Genomic DNA, 22,596 nt, shown 5'->3' with positions numbered 1-22,596 from the left:
TTACCTTGGGTAAAAGATGTAACTTAAAAGTACAATTGGAATTTCACAGTTTAGGAGGGTTGATAGGGGTACCCCAAGCTCCTTCCTTTGAAAACATAGTTCAATATGCCTACTTTTAGGAGAAATACAGCAATTATCTTAGTAGTAGAATCTTTATTATATCATGTCTTTTAGTATTGCTGTCACAACAAGCCACCACAAACTTACTTGCTTAAACAACAAAAATTTATTATCTTACAGTTCTGTAGGTCAGAAGTCCTACATAGGGCTCACCAGGCTAAAGAAGTTGGCAAACAGAGTTCCTTTCTGTAGGTGCTAGAGAAGAATCTGTTTCTTTCCTCATTTGGGTAGATTTGAATTTCATGTGGTTGTATTACTATGGTCTCCATTTTCATGCTGATTGTCAGATGAGGACCATTCCCAGCTACTTGAAGCCACCTCATTCCTTGGCTCATGACCCTCTTCCTCTGTCTTCACAGCAAGCAACAATAAGGCAACTCTCATATTTCAAATCTCTTTCTCTCTTCTCCCATCATATCTCTCTGACCCACTCCTCTGTCTTCCTTTTCCACTTCTTAAAATTTTTATTATGATATCATTAATATACAATCACATGAGCAACACTGTGGTTACTAGATTCCCCCCATTATCAAGTCCCCACCACAAACCCCATTTCACTCACTGTCCATCAGCATAGTAAGATGCTATAGAGTCACTACTTGTCTTTTCTGTGTTATATTGCCTTCCCATGTCCCCCACTTAATTATGTGTGCTAATCATAATGCGCCTTTATCCCCCTTATCCCTCCCTTCCCACCCACCTTCCCCAGTCCCTTTCCCTTTGGTAACTGTTAGTCCATTCTTGGGTTCTGAGAGTCTGCTGCTGTTTTGTTCCTTTAGTTTTTGCTTTGTTGTTAAACTCCACGGATGAGTGAAATCATTTGGTACTTGTCTTTCTCCACCTGGCTTATATCACTGAGCATAATACCCTCTTGCTCCAACCATGTTGTTGCAAATGGTAGGATTTGTTTTCTTCTTATGGCTGAATAATATTCCATTGTGTATATGTACTACATCTTCTTTATCCATTAATCTACTGATGGACACTTAGGTTGCTTCCATTTATTGGCTATTGTAAATAGTGCTGCAATAAACATAGGAGTGCATCTGTCTTTTTGAATCTGGGATCCTGTATTCTTAGGGTAAATTCCTAGGAGTGGAATTCCTGGGTTAAATGGTATTTCTATTTTTAGTTTTTTGAGGAACCTCTATACTGCTTTCCACAATGGTCGAACTAGCTTACATTCCCACCAGCAGCATAGGAGGGTTCCCCTTTCTCCACATTCTCACCAGTATTTGTTATTGTTTGTCTTTTGGATGGTGGCCATCCTAACTGGTATGAGGTGATACCTCACTGTGGTTTTAATTTGCATTTCTCTGATGATTAGTGATGTGGAGCATCTTTTCATGTGCCTGTTGGCCATCTGAATTTCTTCTTTGGAGAAGTGTCTGTTCAGATCCTCTGCCCATTTTTTAATTGGATTATTTGCTTTTTGGTTGTTGAGGAGCATGAACTCTCTGTATATTTTGGATGTCAACCCTTATCAGATATGTCATTTACAAATATATTCTCCCATATGTAGGATGCTTTTTTGTTCTGCTGATGTTGTCCTTTGCTATACAGAAGCTTTTCAGCTTGATAAGGTCCAGCTTGTCCATTTTTGCTTTTGTTTCCCTTGCCTGGGGAGATATGTTCATGAAAAAGTTGCTCATGTTTATATTGAAGAGAGTTTTGCCTATGTTTTCTTCTAAGAGTTTTATGGTTTCATGACTTACATTCAGGTCTTTGATCCATTTTGAGTTTACTTTTGTGTGTGGAGTTAGACAGTAATGTAGTTTCATTCTCTTACATGTAGCTGTCCAGTTTTGCCAACATCAGTTGTTAAAGAGGCTGTCATTTCCCCATTGTATATCCATGGCTCCTTTATCATATATTAATTGACCATATGTGCTTGGGTTAATATCTGAACTCTCTATTCTGTTCCATTGGTCTACAGGTCTGTTCTTGTGCCAGTATCAAATTGTGTTGATTCTTTTTCCACTTTGAAGAACTCATGCGATCAGGTTGGTCCTACCGGGATATTCCAGGATAATCTTCCCATTTTAGGGTCCTTAACCTTAAACACATTTGCAAAGTTCTTTTTGCCATGTAAGAAAGCATTGTCAAAGATTATGGGGATTAGGGTCTGGGCATCTTTGGGGGACCATTATTCTGCCTACCACAACATGAAATTATTTTGTGCCACAAAGAGGTTCACCTCATACCTGTACCATGATAAATAAATAAATAAATGCTGAAAATAAAAATTTATTTACCTGTTTAAATATCTTCAAAATGCCCATTGTTAAAAATATTAAAATGTTACATCTTTCAAATTCCAAAAATGATTACTGATTGACATTAGGAAAGACTGAAATTTACTAGATGAATTTCAATAAAAGCTGTGATGTATTTGATAAATGAGGTTTGAATGCTAGTAACTGACTTAGTCAGTTTGCCAAACATGCACTTCTACCATTTGCATTGACTAAGCATTGAAAGTGAACTTAAAACTGGTTGCCAAAATGAACACTTAAAATATGTCCACACAAAAATCTGCACATGGATGTTTAAGGCAGCTTTATTTATAACTGCTTATAACTGCCAAAATTTGGAAGCAACCAAGATGTCCTAAAACAGGTGAATGTATAAACTGTGGTACATCCAGACAATGGACTATTAGTCAGTGCTAAAATAAAATGAGCTATCAGTCCTTGAAAGGACATGGAGAAATCACAAATGCATATTATTGAGTGAAAGAGGCCATTATGAAAGGGTTGCATTCTGTTTGATTCCAGTTGAATGACATTCTGGGAAAGCAAAATTATAGAAAAAGCAAAAAGATCAAGAGTCACCAGGGGTTTGGAGTACTAATAGCAATAAATAGGTGTAGGACAGAGAATTTGGGGGACAGAGGAAACACTCTATATGACCATAATAATAGATATATGTCATTTTACAACTGTCCAAACCTACAGAATATATACCACCAAGAGTGAACCCTAAGGTAAACTATGGGCTTTAATGTCTTTGTAGGTTCATCAATTGTAATAAAAATACCACTCTTGTGGGGAAAGTTGGTAATGGGGGAGGCTATGCATGTGTCGGTATAGGGAATATAGGGGAAGATTCTAAAACTGTGAACCTAAAACTGCTCTAAAAAAATCGTTGCCAAAAAAAACAAAAAATCATACAAGAAATGAGGTGAACCAGATTTTAAAATCATTTTAGGAAATAGAAACAGTTTGAAAAATCATTAATACTATCACATTGCTTTCACCAAAATAACATTACATCAAATGAGCGAAAAAAAGTTTTAAAATAAGATCTATTTTAAAATAATGCTATTTCATCTTCATCTCATCCCTTTAAAAGTACTGTTTTTAAGTGGGCATGACTAATATAGCCCTAATTTATAAAACAAATAATATATTGGTATAAGTAAATATCCTTTATAAATGAATAAATGTAAATATACATATTTGTAGTGCATATCTTAAAATTTTACGTATAGGTATGAGCCATCAAATTAAAAACTATTATACCAGTAAGTTCACACTAAATACATTTGGTTGCTACATTACAAATAAAACTACCTAAACAAAATGCTAATCAATCTGATATATCATCACTTCGCAAGAATTTTATAACAGGTAAATCAGATCTTGACTTTCATCATTTCAATTTGCCACTCAAAAATGGAGACACTCAATAACATTTTTAAAATACCACTTTCCCTACTAGCTAACTAAATTTAAAACATTGAACCTTAAAAGTCCCAGGTACATGTGAGATGCCATTTTTACTTCTTTAATGTATAGGGGAATTTATTTGCTAGTGATATTAACATATATCCCTTCATTTCTTGCATGAAAACATCTAAATACATTAGAAACAGCTAGAAAACCTCCGGTTCTCCTGGTTTCTCTATGGTTGTTATGTAGTGGATATATTTTGTGACTAGAAAAATTATACATAATTTTAGCAAATGGATAATGAATTAGAAATAATGCTCATAATGTTATTTTTCTTTGGTAGGATGCATCCTTCCCCTCTCAATTCATGTTTGTTTGTTTGTGTGTTGTTGGCTAATCAACACACACAGCATATTCTCTTTAAAAAACATATGTTCAATCCATTGCACTTACCAAACTATTCCCTGAGCCCCAGAGCCAATAGGCTTTAGATTCTGGTAGCGCTTGAGAACTGTGAAGGTTGAGTCTCCCACTTCCACACTGTAGAACTGGTTGTCAACTTTGCTTTTGCTCATGTTGTAATGTTTGGCAATATATGACACATCCACTTGTTTATCAAATCCCTGTGAAAAAGAACAACAAAAACATGAGACCAGCAAACAACCAGAATGACAATGAGATAGAGGCCTGTTCTTTAATGATTACTAACACTTAGTCATCTATTGTCATATAATCCTGTATTTCACATAGGAAAATTATATATTAGTCCATTTGTAAGGTAACTTGAAGTAAAAGAGCTTCTTAGAAAAAATGCAGAGAAAAATTTTTCAATATTAAAGCTATTTTTAATAAAATAATCTTAGGTTAGATTTGCATAATCTCTTCTGAAATGTTTCATTAAAACCATTTAGTTATTTATGGTGCAAACATCTACTGAATATGTACTGGTCCCAGAAACTATGCTAGAGACTTCAGAGGTGATCTCTGATCATCCATTATAACAGCCATATGAGAAGGAATAAAATATTATATGTATATCCCCTTCTCAGAAAAAAACTGAGATACAAAATAATGTATAGTTTTAAATTTTTAGTAAGGTAAATTTCATTAAATAGTGTTCCCTTCATTTGTTTTCAACACCAAGAATGCTATTATTCTGCATTGAAAACATTGAACAATTTTAGTCAAAATTAACATTATTCTAAAATGCCACATGACATCTTTTAACTCTTTATAAGCTAAAATTTTAAATATCTCAATTTTTTGTATCTTTTGTTTATCTTTAAAGGAATTTCTTCTCTCTTTAATTATATTAAGCAATCAAGGGCTCTGTCCTTGAAATTTTGAGTCATGATTTATGAATATATAATGTAACATCCATAAACCATAATTATTTTTTACCCATAAATGACCTTACATGGCATTTTATGACATTAAATAGTTTGTCTTCTATAGCTAGGAGGGACCTCATAGAATATTATCTAGCTTGTTCTTTGCAGCAAACACAGGAAAATGCATACCCAACAGTCATCCTATCTCCTTGCTGACTTTATTCAGGTTTTGAGTTCTCACATGAACTGTGAGGTCCTTCCCAATCCCAGAAATTGAAAAATTGAATAGTCTAGACCAGTGATTCCTCTGAGAGGTGACTTTACCCCTCAGTAGGCATTTAGGAGATTTGTGGCATGTTTTGGCATGCCCCAATGACAGGAGATGCAGCTTATATTTAGTTGGTTTATCAAACAAGGCTTGTTGCCCTGCAATGAGTGGGACATTGCCACATGATGAGTAATTTCCTACATGCTTTACAAGTTTTGGGGTATGCAAAGCTTTAACTAGTAGGAAAAAGAGAAAGAAAAAAAAGAGATAAAAAAAGACTGCTTTTACTGTTCTGAGCCCAGAATCTAAACCAAAGGATCTTTGTGTAGTTTTATCATACACTGACTTCTGAAAATCTAATTCTCATGTAATCTGAAAGAAGATTACACCTCCCTTGGCTCTGAACCTCTGGTTGGCTATAAAACCTTTCCTTAGAAATTTGGGCACTTCATTTCTAAACAAAGAAATAGAACCTCATTTGCCCCTGGATGCTCTTCAAAGGGAGCCAGGCAACATCAGTAATGTATATGAGATGGGGACTTACGGACACAGGTGGTAGCACCTGTGAATCTAGGGCAAGATCCTTCTGCCCCAGACTTAAGAACAGAATCCATGTGACAGGCACCAGCCTGTGACTGGGAGAGATATGGTGGCAGTAATCTGATACAAATACACACTGAGCTCAGAAAGCACAGAAAGGATGATAGATTAGGAAACTAGGTTGCAGGTAATTTATAAATACAATAACAAGATGTCTGAAATCCTGGAAGCAGTCTTTGAAAGATGAAACTAGAAATTAAACAAGAGTATTGAGAATCAGGGTATTGTAAGCCTGTTAAAGAGACTACAACAGGGTTTAGAATTTAAACAGACATGGACAACAGCTGAAACCAGAACATTAGTTTAAGCAGTCCTTGACTTCAACCACACTATCAGGAACTGCTCTCTACACCACAGACCATTTTTTCTCTAGACTTTTGGTAGATCTGTAGACTAAACCCTACTGAAGTCTTTTTTTTTTTCCTGGCAGAAAATGTGAAAAGCAACTGAAACTAGACTAAGAAATGAATCCATCTCCAAGGTTAGTTTAGGATGAATGAAGTGACTGGCTTGCCATTTCTTATGTTCCAACCCTTCTTTACACCCTTTAATATTCTGGTTTCTGACCACTCACAAAATCCTTAGCACTCACTAGCCCCATCAAACCTAGATAATCCACTTCTCTTTCCCCCACTTATTCTCTTCACCTCTGAACTGTTGCTCAGTCCAATTGTGCTGCAGGCATATACTAATCATATACAGTGACCTTTGTGTTCCAGACCCCTGACATAATGCTGTGTCTTGGCACCGCCCTACCCCTTCAGACCTGGCTGTGGCTTTTCTCGCTATGGTCTCAGTCTTCATCCACTTGAATCCCCTATGCTGGCCCTCCTTTTCCAACATTTCAATATATATTCAAAGAAATCAAGGGAGTCCAACAATTCATGGAACTTCTCTTTCAGACTAAGATATTCTATTCTTTACAAACATATAATTGAGCAAAAACACAGATGATACACATATTATGAGCCCAGTATTACATTTGACACTGGAGATAAAACAAAAAGAGCCTTGTCTAGATGGAGACAGTCAAGTAAGCAAGTACTTAGAATATGGAAAATATATTCTATAGCAGAATAAAGAACTGGTACAGGGAGTAACAACTACATGCTTGCATTCATTCATTATCATTAATTCATTTATTTCATACAAAATAACTTCTAGATGCCAAGTCATGGATATAAAATTGGTAATATTTGAGAGGAGACTTGATCTGTGTTTCCTCCAACTAACGATATCTCCAGACCTCTTCTCTAACTGGTTCTCAGATGTGAATGTACATCTGGACCCCTGAGGAACTTGATAAAATACATCATTGGCACAATGCCCTGGAGATTTGGATTCGGGCCATTAGAGTAGATCCTGAGAATGTGAAGATGACTAAGGCAGTCCAAGTGATTCTGACTCAAGAATCTAAGGATCTGACTTTGAGAAAGATATCATGAGAACTATTGTTCTCACAGTGTGCTCCTTGGAGCATCAGTATGAGGATCACCTGGAAACTTGTTAGAAATGCAAATGCTCACCCCCACACCAAACCCACTGAATCAGGAGCTCAGGGTCAGGGCCCAGCAATCTGTTTTAAAAAGCCCTCAAGTGGCTAACTAAGCATCCTGATGCATATTGAGAAGCATACACTGATGTAGAGGTATCACCTGAAGACTGAAACAGATCATAGAGCTCTACCTGAGACACTCTGAAAGTAAAAGACTTATTTTGCAGCATAATATTACTGCATCAGGGAAGACACATTGTGTCTCTATGGACCACCAAGTTACAGTGCTCATGGCACACTTAAACTGGAAACCAGAATCCTAGTAAGGACAAAGATTATTAACCCATACCTCAGATTCAGTATTTGAAAGAGCCCCACAGTCTAACTGGAGGACTGACAAGGTCAGACAGGTCAACAGTGAGCCATTGCTATAAGAAGTCTGTCATTTCATCCCAGCACTTGTTCAGGCTACTGAGAAGTACCCTATATTTTTCCCCAGTGAATACCTAGAACAGGACTTCTCATATGATAGTAAAGTTTCATATATATGAACTTGGTCATAGTTTGGTAAAATGCTTGAGACAATTCTAAAGCTGATATTAGTAGCAAAAGTTTAGCAACAGAACTCCCAATCAAAACAAAACAAAAGCTATAAAAATGAAATACCGAATGCCGACACATTTTCTAGAATAAAAATTATTAGTGATCTTTTATCTCCATTTCAGGGTGTAACTCCAGAGGGAAAATATTTTCCCAGCCCTGGGAAAATTACTTGTGAAACCAAAACCTGTCAAAGGGAGGAATAGGTGGGAGAAACCCATTTATTCCTTACAAACAGTGGTCCACTTCTGCTCGCCTGTGTCTCTCATGACCCAGCTGCAAAAAGGGATCCCACCCAAACTCTCCAAGTCCAGATATGCCCTCTCTCCCCACTGTAATCACCTATTGATATGGAGATGGACTACTTCTCTCCACTCCTTGGAAACACCTATTGATATTGGAGACACATTAGGGCCAGGAGATAGATTCTGGGAATATTACTATTTTACACACACAGGGCATATATACTTCACATAATAACATTGAAAATCATCATTATAAACTTTGTGAATTCACACACACACACACACAGTTTCCTTTTAAGTATCCTTTTTTACCTAGTTTTTAATGAAACTTCAGGTAAAATCTAAAAGTTAGAAAATACATTCTTTTAAAGTACCTCACATAATTGGGAAAAGACTATTTTAATTATTAAACAGTAAGACACAGGACAACAACATTGGAAATTTTCTTGGACTGATACTGTAACCAAAAAAATTTTTTTTATTTTGGTATCATTAATCTACAATTACATGAGGAACATTATGTTTACTAGACTCCCCCCTTCACCAAGTCCCCCCCACAAACCCCATTACAGTCACTATCTATCAGCGTAGTAAGATGCTGTAGAATCACTACTTGTCTTCTCTGTTGTAACCAAAAATTTACAACAGAGTATAATTGTAGGGCAAGTATATTGTAGTGAAGAGGTTCCCCCAGATAGCATCTGTGCCCCAAGTTTACAAATCCAAATTGGGTTTCAAAAATCTCAGAACATATATAACACACAAGTATTATATTTTATCCTCAATTTCCATGCACTCTTTCTTGTCATGACTATAAAGTTCAAATATAAACTTTCCTCTATAAATTGTTCCTATGAAATTATGCCATTAAGCACACTATGAAATACGGAAAAATATTATCAATGCTAAAACGATTTTTCTCCAGTTATACATTTTGGTATATCCTAGTTCAGGTCACAGACTGATGATTTGAACCTAGAAGGGAAGAACCAAAAACTCATATTGTGAAGGCAAGAGGGGCAAGTAGTTTAAGGCAGAGATTCTGAAGTTGTAACACGGATCAGAACTACCTGAGGAGCCTGCAGCGCACAGACTGCTGAGTTCACTGGAAAGTTTCTGATTCAATGGTAAGATCAAGAGTTTGCATTTCTAACAAGTTCCACACTTTGAGGACGACTATTTTAGAGAATAGTAGATGTAAGAGATGTCATCATTCAAAGAGGGCGTGCTGGAGAGGCAAAACTGGAAGTAAAGCAGGTCAAACCAAGCAAACCAAGGATGTGGAAGTTAAAAATAATGTCATGATGACTCTCCTTGGGATCAACACCTCTTAAGCAGACCCAGATGTCATCTTCCCAGAAATGTGTTCTTCCTGTCTCATAGGTACACTGTAGTGCCAGACAGTGTTCTCTCAATTAGCTCATGAAAATAAACATTCTATCATCTATTTATATTAAATTTATACTAAAACACTTGGGAGGAATATATGAAACTCACCGGGATTCATAAATGTTCATCAAAACGGAAAGTCTTCCAGAGAAAAAGTTAATATGTTGATTAATTATATAAGTAAAGAATATTATATTTAAAGAATAAGTAGAGAATATTATATTTAAAAAATTATAAATCACCACAAAAAGGTGGTAACTTTTGAAGTTGAATATGGCTCAAAATAACTATAGGTTTAGGGTAGTCCATTCTACTATTGGTTCAAATTATTTTTAAAAATAACTCATTCCTCTTCTAATATTAATCTTAGATTTAAATGACTCAACAACTATTTCTATGTGGTTATGACAGAATTTTCTTTGCAAAATTTCAAGGCAAACGCATTCCCTCCCTCTTCCCCACCTGACAGAAAATTTTACAGCTAAATTAAAAGACTTTATTGCCACTGGAAGTTCGGTAGACAGAGAGGAAATATGAATACAATCTGTTTGTAAAAAAAGAATGCATTTTATGCAGAAAGGGCCTGTGCAATGAGTCCCCATCTTCGGTTCAGTTGCTAGCCTCTAGCTATGGAGTTGTGCAAGGAAAAATGCCCCACTTTACTGATCTTATCCTGCAGGTGTCCAAGACTTGATGAATCTTTCTCATATTTAATAACCTATATTCCACAGTACGCCCTCCCGATTTTCATTTGTGCATGACTACCTTGTTACTCCTAGTCAATTACTGAGCAGGAAACATTAAGGTTTAAGAATTTTTAGAGGTTAAGCCTCCTTAGTTTCTTTTGAATGATATAGCTGAAAATAGTACCAAGCCTTGATTAGTTCCGCACTTAATAGCTGTGAAACCTTGAGCAAGTCATTTTATTTTTTCATTAATTTATTATTTATATTCTGTGTGGTTCCAAAAAGGATTTATTTATACAGCTCATCCTGAAAGATAAAGAAACAATAAAACCATTAAATCTGGTTTTAAAAACAAATGTCAAATAAAATAGGCTGGGAGATGACAGTTTTACCAGAAGACTTACGTTGTGAATATTTACTACCTAATCATCCACCCCGCCTCAGATAATACCTGTGCAGAAAATCTTAATATATTTTCTAAAGCTCACATCAGAAGGATAGTTGAATTAAAATAACACATTTAAGGGATTAGTGGATTACTTAAGAACAATATATATCAAAATGGACATCACAAGTGGTTCTTTTTTTATAGAGCATGATTAACCATACACAGAAAACCACAGATAATTCTGGGGTATTTTACAGAACAACTATTTTGAAAGATGTAAGCAAAACTTCATTTAATCTAATTAATAGCTCTATCATAATTAAACTCATAATATTAAGCTGCATTTACATCCAGGTTAAGATCATTCAACAGGAAGTCAAATCTGACTTTTTTGTGCTTTAAGCAAACCACACACACACTCACAATCAACCAACACAGAAAAGCTCATCATTATACAACTGAATCTTAGGACCTTTACATTTTTTATTAGTTAATCTTTGGTAGCATAAATGAATCTATTCATTAACTGAAATAATTACTGAATAAATCTTTAGAAAAAACTGCCCAAGGTATAAGAGATAAAGGTAACAGTAAATTTATTCCTCTGAAATTTGCAACAGCCATCTTCCCATATGGGCATATGAAAAAAAAATATTGTCAAGCAGCATGAAACATTCATTCATAGAAATAGGTAGATTTGCTTTACTATATTGATACTATAGATATATTGGTGATTTATTTCATGATTCAAGATGTACGTGTTTTTACAACAATATTTGGTATGTCTTTAAAAACTTACAGTCCATGCACTAAAGCAAATATATTGGGATTTTAGAAAATGAATGCAATATTAAATGCAATGTATCAAAGCAGATGTAGAATAAAATCAGAATTCCATAAACCCCTTAAAATGAGAAGCTAAAGTAAAAATTTTACTTTCCCCTTTACATGAAAAACTAATAGTAAAGATTTATAGTTACATCTCAAACCATAGCCATTCATTTACAAAACACAATGACCTTCAAATATATCCTTGTCAATCTACTGATTCCCTTAAACCATGTTTATATGATGTCAGTACTAAGTTTAGTGTTTTGGGGTAGCAGACAATCTTTCCAAATATCTAAAATATACAAAGACCACCAAAAATGATTTTTAGTTTCCCTGTTAGATAAGACAGGTTCATTTTTGTCCTGCCCTGTTGAAAAAGAACTGTATTTTAAAACCCTGTATGTCTGGAGTTAGGTTGACTATTTTTAAAGTGCTCTTCATACGAGTAACCTGAACATTTCACTGCAACCTGGACATTCTATGGGCATTCTAGAATACCTATTTTTATGAGTGAGTTCCCTGGTTTACTAGTTTCCAGGTTTACAAAAGGCTCTAAAAAGTTAATGCAGCTCACAAGATACTTGCAAATACCCTCCCTGGAACTTACAAAGATTGAAAAAGGAACACATTGTACTAAAAAATAATAAATCAGAAGAAATCAGTAATTTTGCTAAAGAATAACATTTCCTTTATTTAGAACAGCCATCATCTGTGGCTAGGAAAATTATTACATATGCAAATATAGTACTTTTATTATTCAAACATTAGCGTAATAAAATAAAATGTAATTAACTAGTAAAGTCATCTAGTAATATTTTATGTATATTAAGAAAAACATTGTTTTAACAAAAAAATTCAACATGCTCTGTCTTGGCTATCATATCTAACAAGGTTAGATATCAAAAAACAGTAAGAACTCAAAAAAATTGAACAATAATTTGCATTTAATTATAGTATTTTGGTTCTTAGCTATACTTAGTTGCTACTCACTTCAATCAAAACACTGTACACTATGAGGATATTTCAAGAATTCATAATGGGACTAGAGAAAGACCTTCTCATGTGATGGTTGGGATTTCCCTCTCCAGAGTAAGACATAATTGAATTCTGCTTTTTGATAATTAATACTGTTGTGAAGCTTAAGTAAGGTAAAATCTTAAAGAAGTCTTCACACATAGTAAGTATTCAGTAAGTATTGGGGGTTTTGAATTTTTTCTGGCTCATTACTGTTTAGCTTATAGTTATCACTAAGGTCTTTAACTCAAAGAAGAAAAAGTTCATTTTTATAAGTCTAGTCATTCTACATTGTGTGTGAGACAAGACAGTGTGTTTTTTGAGGGGACTAACCATATCATCTATCCTCTATCCCTAATTTCTACAATTTACAGGTACATATTATAGGTACTCGGGAAAGATGTGTTGAATAAATGAATGGTGGAACAAATCAATAATCAGTCAATGCATAGGTATCTCCTTGCATTGAAAAATGTAAGGAGGCACTAAGAGTTTCTGTGTCATATCCAAAAAGAAGCCCACTGCGCTCCATCCCTTTATTTCTAGTGCCACTTGAAGTTAAATTGTGAATTAATTTTAGCCCTTTGTGCCTCAGACTTTCTGAAAATCAAGAAATCCTTTTAAATGATTCATAACCAATGCAAGTATCAGTAAACATTTAGAGAGGACAATAAGTGAATATCTTTCAAATAAATGTTAGATTAACATTGATTTATGATTAGCAAAATAACTAAAACTCAAATAAATCTTTTATTATACACTTATGTTAAATGCCGAGAAATTAATTTTCACAGGCAAGCAAACAAATTTCTATTCAGGAAGTGCTATTTTTCTATAGTTTTTATTTACCCTCTATTATTGTACATTTACTGAATTAAGAGATTTCTGGGCTTGGAACTCACAGGGGAAAATGCCCTGCTCTTGCTCCCGAGGCAGTCACCATGGAGAAAGGAAAACATAACCCTGGACAGGCAATGGTAATGCCGTTAGAATGTGGAAAGTGCTGTAGACACCAATGGGTACATAGATGTTTCCAATACACATTAGCTCTCTGTGTCTATTTCCTTGGTTAAAATCCTGACTCATCTATTCAGTACAACAAAGTATTCCAAAATAGCACATTTCACAGAATCTTTTAATTCAGAGTGAAATTTAACAGCTCTATACTTTTGTGTTCAATAGAAAAAAGAGGGCTAAGAAGACTTACCTATTTCTCAGGAGAATCAAGAGTTTTTGCACTTTCAATTCCCTGTAGGTCTATATGTTTGCAAAAGATTCATGCCAGTGCAAAGTAAAGATTATTATTTTATTGTCTGACATTACAAAGACAAATTTATCCCCAGAATGTAACAAAAAATGTTTTGCCTATAAAAGCTGCTTGATGAGTTTTTAGAAACAACAAAATTAATAAGAGTAGCTAAAAAAATCAATGAACCTCATATACTTCAAATAATTCAACTAAGAAATAAGTTAACACTGCTACAGATAATGTACACATTTTATGTTGATAAATAACTATCTGGGCTCTTTTATTTTCTATATTTTCTGTGATTGCTAGCTGATAACAGTGAAAAAACTGGAAATATGACATACTAAAAAAGCCACACAGTAAGACTAGAGGCCTGGATGCCACATATACTTGATCACTAATTGTTGACAGGTAATCTAAGGTCTTTGTGTATTTTCTATATGGCAAGAAGTTATGAGCAACCTAACCTTGCTGGTGATTATATCGAACACCACAGCATACCAAAGATCCATCAGATGTCTCATGAAATGAGAAGGTTCCAAAGAACATATGTTGAATGTAAACCTCAGTCAATAATTCTGCCTCTAAAAATAAATACACTATTTTATTTAAGTTGCTAAAGTAGGAAATGAGGCACAGAGCTACAGGAAAGAAAAAAATATATATTATGAAATAAAAATACTTCATGGAAAGTAAAATGCTGAGTCACAACTAGAAATGTTCTGCTTGTTATGATATTTCTAGATTTTTTTTTAGTTAGAGAACATGCATGTATATTTTCCAGATACCAGAATCTCATAGTAAGCAAAAAAAATTCAGTTATTAAGAAACTTCATGCTTCACTTCTCTTTATTCCTTTGCTTCAAAAGAGCTCCTACTAGAAATAGACATTCTCCATCTGGATCCAAATGATGGGAACTGGTTTTAAAAATAACTGACTTACACAAAGTCTATTAAAAAAATAGCTGAAGTTTTAAGATTTTTTTATTGATAACTTTTGAAGTTCAGATTTAGTCTTGAAATGTATAAAACATGAACTTAGTTTTCTGTTTGTTGGTGGGTTTTTTTTTCAAGTGTTAATGCCTATAATAAATGGTTAGGATTATGAAGGCTAAGGAAATAGTTTACAAGTGGTAGGGCCGAGATAGTCTATCCAGAAATTCAGGCCTGCTCATTTTCCCCCAAAGCACTATCACAGTTACAACTGATTACATAAACCAAACATGCATTAATCATTCATTCATTAATTAAACAAAAATTTGGTAAAAGCCCAACATATGCCAGATACTGCTGTTAGTGCTACAGTACAGCAGTGTACAAAGGTGACAAAATTCTAACTGTAGGCTGTCAATGTCCAACAACGGGCTGGGGGAGGAGAGAAGGCTTATTGTAGCAATTGTTACATACATAATGTACACACTCCTGTCATGACAGATTTCAAACTACCAACCTGACATCACTGAACTTAAGAGTTGAAAAGAGATGTACACAATCAACTTTTGTGAGCCTGTGTGAGCTCCAACACCCCACTGAAAAAATTCCTGCACAAGTGAAAAACACATTCTAGTAGAGAAAGAAAGAAGTAAGCAACATTTTAGTCATATATATGGCATATCAAATACCAAAAAGTGTTATAGAGGAAAAAGAAGAAAGGCAGGGAAGTTGGGTAGGCAGTGTTGGGTAGGAAGGAGCAAAACCCTTAAGGTGGTTAAGGAGTAGTCCAAATGGTTAATAAAGGAAGAGCATTTTAGTGAGGGGTCTCTAGATGACAACAGAGTAAAGTCTTGGCTATGTATTTTATGGATTTTGGTTCTCATCATAAGTGAGATAGGAAGACATTGAAAGGTTTTTCTGTTTTTGTTTTGTCTTTAGTCAAGAAGTGACAAGATCTCATATTTTTCAAATATTTCTCTTGCTGATATTTTGAGAGTAAACCATTGGGAGATAGGCAAATGTGGAAGCTAATGCAATAATCCAGGCAAGAGGCCATGGTTGCTTGGGTTAGGGTGGTAGTGGACAGAATGGTGAGAGGTGGTGAGATTCCTGATATATTCTGAAGGTAGAGCCAACAGAATTTGCTCACAGATTGAATGTGAAGTGTTGCCCAGAAGATGATTCCAACGATTTTGTTCTAAGCAACTGGAAAGATGGATTTAGCACTGCAGAATTAGAGAAGAGCAATTTTGGAGAAAAGACCAGGGATTTGGTTTGGTATATGTATCGTTTGACATGCCTATTAGATATCTAAGTGGAGATACAGAACAGGTAGTTGGGTCAATCAGTCTGGTTTGAGGACAGGTTGGGCTGGAGATTTAACCGTGGGAGTAGTCAAGACACTGATAATATTTAAATGCTGGGACTCAATGAGAACACCAGAAGAGTGAATATAAATTTATTTAAAACTTAGCTGTTTAACAAACACATATTCCAACTCTGTTCTCAGTGTCCTGCAAATATTAACTGATTTAATTCTCCAAACACAAAAAGGTAGGTTCTACTGTTTTCCCCTTTTTACAAATAAGGAAACTGAAGCACAGAGAAGTTAAGTAACTTGCCAAAAGTCACAGGTAAATAGCTAATAAGTGATAAATACAGAATTTCCAACCAAGGCTGTTCAGATCCAGAGTTCTTGTTAGAGAAGAGAAGTTATGTACAAGGCTGTAACTTCCAGCACTACAAAATTTATAAGTCAAGGAGGTGAGGGAGATCAGTAAATCCTATTCACAGCAGGTAGCATATTTTAGATTCCCACAGAAACTTTAAACATGTTCGAGGGACTAGAGTTACCAATTGTTTGTTTCTTTTTATACTTCTCTATATATTCTACAATCACATATTCTTTTTTACTGAAGTATAGTTGATATACAATATTCTATTGGTCTCAGATGCACAATATAGTGATTCAACAGTTATTGATACTATTAAATGCTCACCCCTTAACTGTAGCTACTGTCAATATACAAAGGTATTTCAGTATTATTGACTATATTCCCTATACTTCATTTTCATCCCCATGACTAATTTATATTATAATTGAGATTTTTCTGCCTTTTTATCCCTTTCATCTATTTCACCCATCCATCTCCATTGTCTCCCTGATGCCAACCACGAGTCTGTTCTCTGCATCTGTGAGTTTATTTCTATTTTGTTCATTTGTTTTGCTTTTTAGATTCCACATATAAGTGAAATCATACAAAATTTCACTTAGTTCTAGAATCAGGAAGAAAATAACAGAAGTTGAATTATTTTTTAAACCTTGTTTCAATGGATGCATGTTATTCCCTATTTGCAACACAGCTCATTGAGAAGATAAAATGGAAATCACTACAGAAAATTTGATTGTTCTCTGTTTAGAGGATGAATAGTTAGTTACCCTATAATTTATTGGCCAAACAATTCCTTAGAGTAAAAGGGAACACTGTTAATTATACTATAACAACAGGCTTAAGTTACGACTACCACAAACATAACTGTAGTAGGTATAGGCACTCCAGGTAGCCTCTTTCTTAAGAAGAGAGCTTGTATGAACAAGAGAGCACCCTCTTACCGAGTCCATGAATACTACCTTCTTATTAGTGTTTACTATAGATTAAATATACCTTTATTTGTTGTTATTGTTCTTCAGCCTTTTTACTAACTACTGGTTAGCACTGGGTATCAGAAAACAAACTGAGCACCACCTGCATATTATTATATGTGGGCATTGGAGATATGCTGTACCTGTCCTTAAGGTGAAAAACAATAATAAAGAGTTCAGCTATTTTGATGATTAAGCCACATTTCAAGGATTTGGAAAGACATAACAATGATGTTAAGTAAATGAAATCAAGTAAACTGTTATTAAACTGTGATCAAACACTAGACTAAGACTCAATAAAAATAATTCTCTGTGTTTCTACTCTAACTTAAAATATGGGGAAGAAAAAAATCTACATATCCACTTCTACTTCCTAAGCTTCTCTTAATATTGCATAAGTACTAACTTTGTGTGAAATATATGTAAGATGAAATGCAAAATGGAAATATAAGGGAATATACTGTACCTTGTTTTACCTGTAAGGAACACACACCTGACAAAAGGCAATTTTCACATCCAAGGTTGGTTCACTGCAGTAGTACAATAAATGGAGGCTCATAAATACCTATAAAGAAAGGCGGGGCATGAATCTCCAAATCAACTAATTTTTCATTATTTAACGGTGTAAACTGTTAATAGAATTCAAACTAATACAAAGTGTTATGCACAAAATATATTCAACATAATCCATACTCTGACCATACTAGGTACTTTTCACAAATTGCAAATAGTAAATAAGAAAATAAGATAAAAAATCCTATCTTCTATATAATCAATATTATTACAATCATGAAGATGTAACTGGGTAGCGTATCCTATTACATAGCACTTTCAGTTCTAGGCATCTAATTTTAAACATGTCAAACATATGCTTAGAAGGATATACATAAGGGTGTTTATTGTAGAATACAGGGACTCCTAAATAAAATGTAACAGAATAGAATTATATATAGGACTTGGAATATTTGAATTAAAGCTTAGGGTATCAGTGCAGATAAATTTTTTGAAATGTGATATTGAGTAGGGAAAAAGCAAGTTTCAAAAGGGTGTGAAGATCACTATATTAATATAAAATTTTAAACTATACAAAATGATATATATCCCTTTTTATGTAACTGTAGAACCAAGAGTAAAGAAAATTGGGTACCTTATTAATGTTGGTTTAATCTTGGTGGTAAATACAAAGATTTCAATTATATTATTTTACATATGTTTAAGATGTTTTATAATTTTGCAAAGTTCTAAAGACTGGATAAAAGTCATCTAATAGTGGTAACACCAAATTAGATACTGGGTTATTGGGAACGACGAGATAGCAACAGAGAAACCCAAGTGAATCTTATTCAGTTCAATGAAGCACAGTTTACTGAATCTTTATTGTGTACTAGCCACAAATCTGTGAGATTAAACAATTTAAAAACTACTGTCATGCAAGACTTCTGTTTCTGACAATATGAATGATTAGCTATCCTGAAAACTATTCTCACTGTACAACTCCTAAAAAGGTTAGATGAAATATACAAAACATCTTTTAAAATGGATAGTGAGCTGCCAAAAAAAGGCATGAGAAGTTCTGAAAGACTGACAACTACTTGAAAGGATCCATGCGGAGAAGTAAGTGAGCTGAGGCTGCCACTCGTCCCCAGGCCATCTGCTGATGTCTCAACACTAGAACTTATTTCTAAAGGGTAACATGTAAAGTACAAGAAGCAAACCTTAGAACCTACTGCGGGAAGTCACATGAGAAACACCTGCACATTAATCTTACTAGAGGAAGTTTTAAACAAAATTCAGGAGCTAGCAAAACAATTCCAGAAGGAAGGTCTGAATGTCAAGAAAAAAGTTTTACATGGAAACTTGTGCATATTTTTTAAATTTAAGGAAAAATGGAAGGACAAGAATATATAGGACATTCCTGAAGAAGAAGAAAGTAGGTATCTGTTTGTGGGGTTTGGGGACGGAATTGCTCTATCAGAGATCAAGATTTATAATAAAGCCATAGTAAGTAAAGGTATGTGGGATGGATGCATTAATAGACTTACCAATTAACAGAATACAGAACCAGAAAAAGACATATACATGTTTGTAAACCAGATTTTTAAAAAATCTGTGTTGCAGAAATTTGGGGAAAGAAAAAACGATGCATTAAATCATGCTGAGACACAAGTCATGAATATACCTGGGGTGGTGTAGGAGTAGGGGAGAGGGTTGGAAGAAGCACATTACAGTGGGGAGACAATTCTCTATAGGCTCCTCACATTTTTCATGGTTTGCAAACAGAAGCACTGTCTTTATTCAAGATTTGATTACTTTTCAGTATAATGAAGATAAAATATTCCTTTGGTGCAAGAGATGCCTACTTCCCATTATAAAAGATTTGGGCTCCATAAGCTTGAAGTTCTCCTCTTATAACATACACTATACAGGCAGTAGTCATCAGACTTCTTTGAGACACCCTGTGGGAATGGAGCTGAGAGGAACTGGCATGAATGGTAACATTCTTGCTACTGTTATGATGCAAGTGATAAAGATCTTTGTTAGTTGCATTTACTTTTTCAAGCTGGGTGGTAAAATCATGCACGTTTGCTTCATTATTATTCTTTAAACCATACATATATGAAATATCTACCATTTGGTGTCTGAAATATTTTATAACAGAACAAAAATTCAACTGACACAAGGAACTAGTAGTCCTGCATTCTCTTGCTGGGCATTGTTGTGTAGGCCCAAATGCCTGGAACCAGAACACTTATAATAGCCATTAATAAGAAACAATCTTGAGGAAAAATTCTGAGTAGTGTAAAGCAAGAAGACAGAAGGAACTGTGTACTTGATGATAACATTAAACACTCAAGAAATTTTGGAACTTTTCTACTTCTGGACCTTCTGTTATATGAGAAAGTATATCCCCCATAGGAAAAAAATTTTACTAAAATATAGCCACTAATTAAAAAACAAAATAAAGGAACAATAAAAGAAACAATTGACTCCTTAAGTTTTAATCTATGATAATAACTTACTGAATTTCCATGAAGTATATGCATAATTTTTGCCAGTTTCCTCTACTTCTTTTTTTAAATTTTTCAGCTTAGTTTTGATTCAGGGATAATTTGCACACAGCAAAATGAACAGTTCTTAAGAGTACAGATTGAAGAGTTTGACAGATAACACGTGTCCAGGCAACTCACATTACAGTGAAGATAAGGAATAGTCTGAAAACTTCTAATTCCCCTTCCTGAGCAATACTCCTTCCCCCGAAAATGTTCTAACCTCTTTCACAACAGACCAGTTTTTCTTGCCCTAGAGTTCACATAAATGAAATCATAACAGTATGCACCCTTTTGTTGGCCTTCTTTTGCTCAGCAGCATGCTTTTAGTATTCATCCATTTTGTCATAAATATCAGGAGTTGTTCCTTTTTATTGCTGACTATAATGCATCACAGTGTACTTAACCATTTTGCTTTAGGACATTTGAAGTGTTTCTGTTTCTTTTAGTGTTATTAGAAATGCTGCTGTGAATACTTATGTATTTTCCAAAAATTTGTTTTAATTTCTCTTGGGAAAAATGCCGAGAGAAAAAATGTTGGATCATAGGATTTAGAAACATGTTAAATTTATAAAGAACTGCTATTGTCAACCCCCTGAAGCAAGGTATGAAAATTCTTCCTTGCCAACATTTAGTACTACCAGTTTTCTAAAATTTTGGGGGTATCATTAATAAAAAATCACATGAGCAACATTGTGGTAATAGATTCCCACCATTGTCAAGTCCCCACCACATACCCCATTAAAATCAAAGTCCATCATCATAGTAAGATGCTATAGAGTCACTACTTGTCTTCTCTGTGCTATACTGCCTTCCCTGTGCCCCCAACCCCACATTATGTGTGCTAATCGTAATGCCCCTTACTCCCCTTATACCTTCCTTCCCACCCACCATCCCCAGACCCATTCCCTTTGGTAACTGTTAGTCCATTCTTGGGTTGTGTGAGTCTGCTGCTGTTTTGTTCCTTCAGTTTTTGCTTTATTCTTATACTCCACAGATGAGTGAAATCATTTGATACTTGTCTTTCTTCACCTGGCTTATTTCACTGAGCCTAATACCCTCTAGTTCCATGCATGTTGTTGCAAATGGTGGGATTTGTTTTCTTCTTATGGCTGAATAATATTCCATTGTGTATATGTACCACATCTTCTTTACCAATTCATCTACTAATGAACACTTAGGTTGCTTCCATTTCTTGGTTATTATAAATAGTGCTGTGATAAACATAGGCGTGCATGTGTCTTTTTGAAACTGGGATCCTACACTCCTAGGGTAAATTCCTAGGAGTGGAATTCCTGGGTCAAATGGTATTTCTATTTTGAGTTTTTTGAGGAACCTCCATATTTCTTTCCACAATAGTTGAACTAATTTACATTCCAATGAGCAGTGTAGGAGGGTACCCCTTTCTCTGCATCCTCACCAGCATTTGTTGTTTCTAGTCTTTTCTATGTTGGCCATCCTAACTGGTGTGAGGTGATACCTCATTGTGGTTTTAATTTGCATTTCCCTGATAATTAGCGATTTGGAGCATTTTTTCATATGTCTGTTGGCCATCTGAATTTCTTCTTTGGATAAGTGTCTGTTCAGATCCTCCACCCATTTTTTAATAGCTTTAGTTGCTTTTTGGGTGTTCAGGCATGTGAGTTCTTTATATATTTTGGATGTTAACCCTCTTGTCAGATATGTAATTTACAAATATATTCTCCCATACTGTAGGATGCCTTTTTGTTCTGCTGTTGGTTTTCTTTGTTGTACAGAAGCTTTTTAGTTTGATGTACTCCCATTTGTTCATTTTTTATTTTATTTCCCTTGTCCGAGGAGATGCATTCAGAAAAAGTTGCTCATGTTTATATTCAAGAGATGTTTGCCTATGTTTTCTTCTAAGAGTTTTATGGTTTCATGACTTACATTCAGGTCTTTCATCCATTTTGAGTTCAATTTTGTATATGGGGTTAAACAATAATCCAGTTTCATTCCATTGCACGTAGCTGTCCAGTTTTGCCAACACCAGCTGTTGAAGAGGCTGTCATTTCCCCATTGTATATCCATGGTTCTTTTATCATATATTAATTGACCATATAT

General features: G+C 34.7%; 1 protein-coding gene across 8 annotated transcripts in view; it reads right to left on the bottom strand.

Annotated features, from left to right (window-relative positions):
- The window catches only part of MAPK10 (mitogen-activated protein kinase 10), a 321,575-nt gene that overhangs the window by 146,019 nt on the left and 152,960 nt on the right, over nt 1–22,596 (bottom strand). For 6 of the 8 annotated variants that reach the window (XM_037021186.2, XM_073237345.1, XM_073237344.1 and 3 more), the window contains 2 exons: nt 17,961–18,032; nt 4,248–4,417 (listed from right to left, as the gene is read on the bottom strand). In XM_037021186.2, the coding sequence (XP_036877081.1) occupies nt 4,248–4,417; nt 17,961–18,026 (236 nt within the window). In that variant the 5' untranslated portion in view covers nt 18,027–18,032. Of the gene's footprint in view, nt 1–4,247; nt 4,418–17,933; nt 18,033–22,596 lie in introns of all 8 variants that reach the window. The other 2 variants (XM_073237348.1, XM_037021184.2) reach the window with 2 other exon arrangements.

Source organism: Manis javanica, chromosome 5, assembly GCF_040802235.1.
Source record: "Manis javanica isolate MJ-LG chromosome 5, MJ_LKY, whole genome shotgun sequence".
In the NCBI taxonomy this organism is placed as follows: Eukaryota; Metazoa; Chordata; class Mammalia; order Pholidota; family Manidae; genus Manis; species Manis javanica.
Note: the sequence above shows the minus strand (reverse complement) of the source record. Positions and strands in the feature narration are given on the sequence as shown.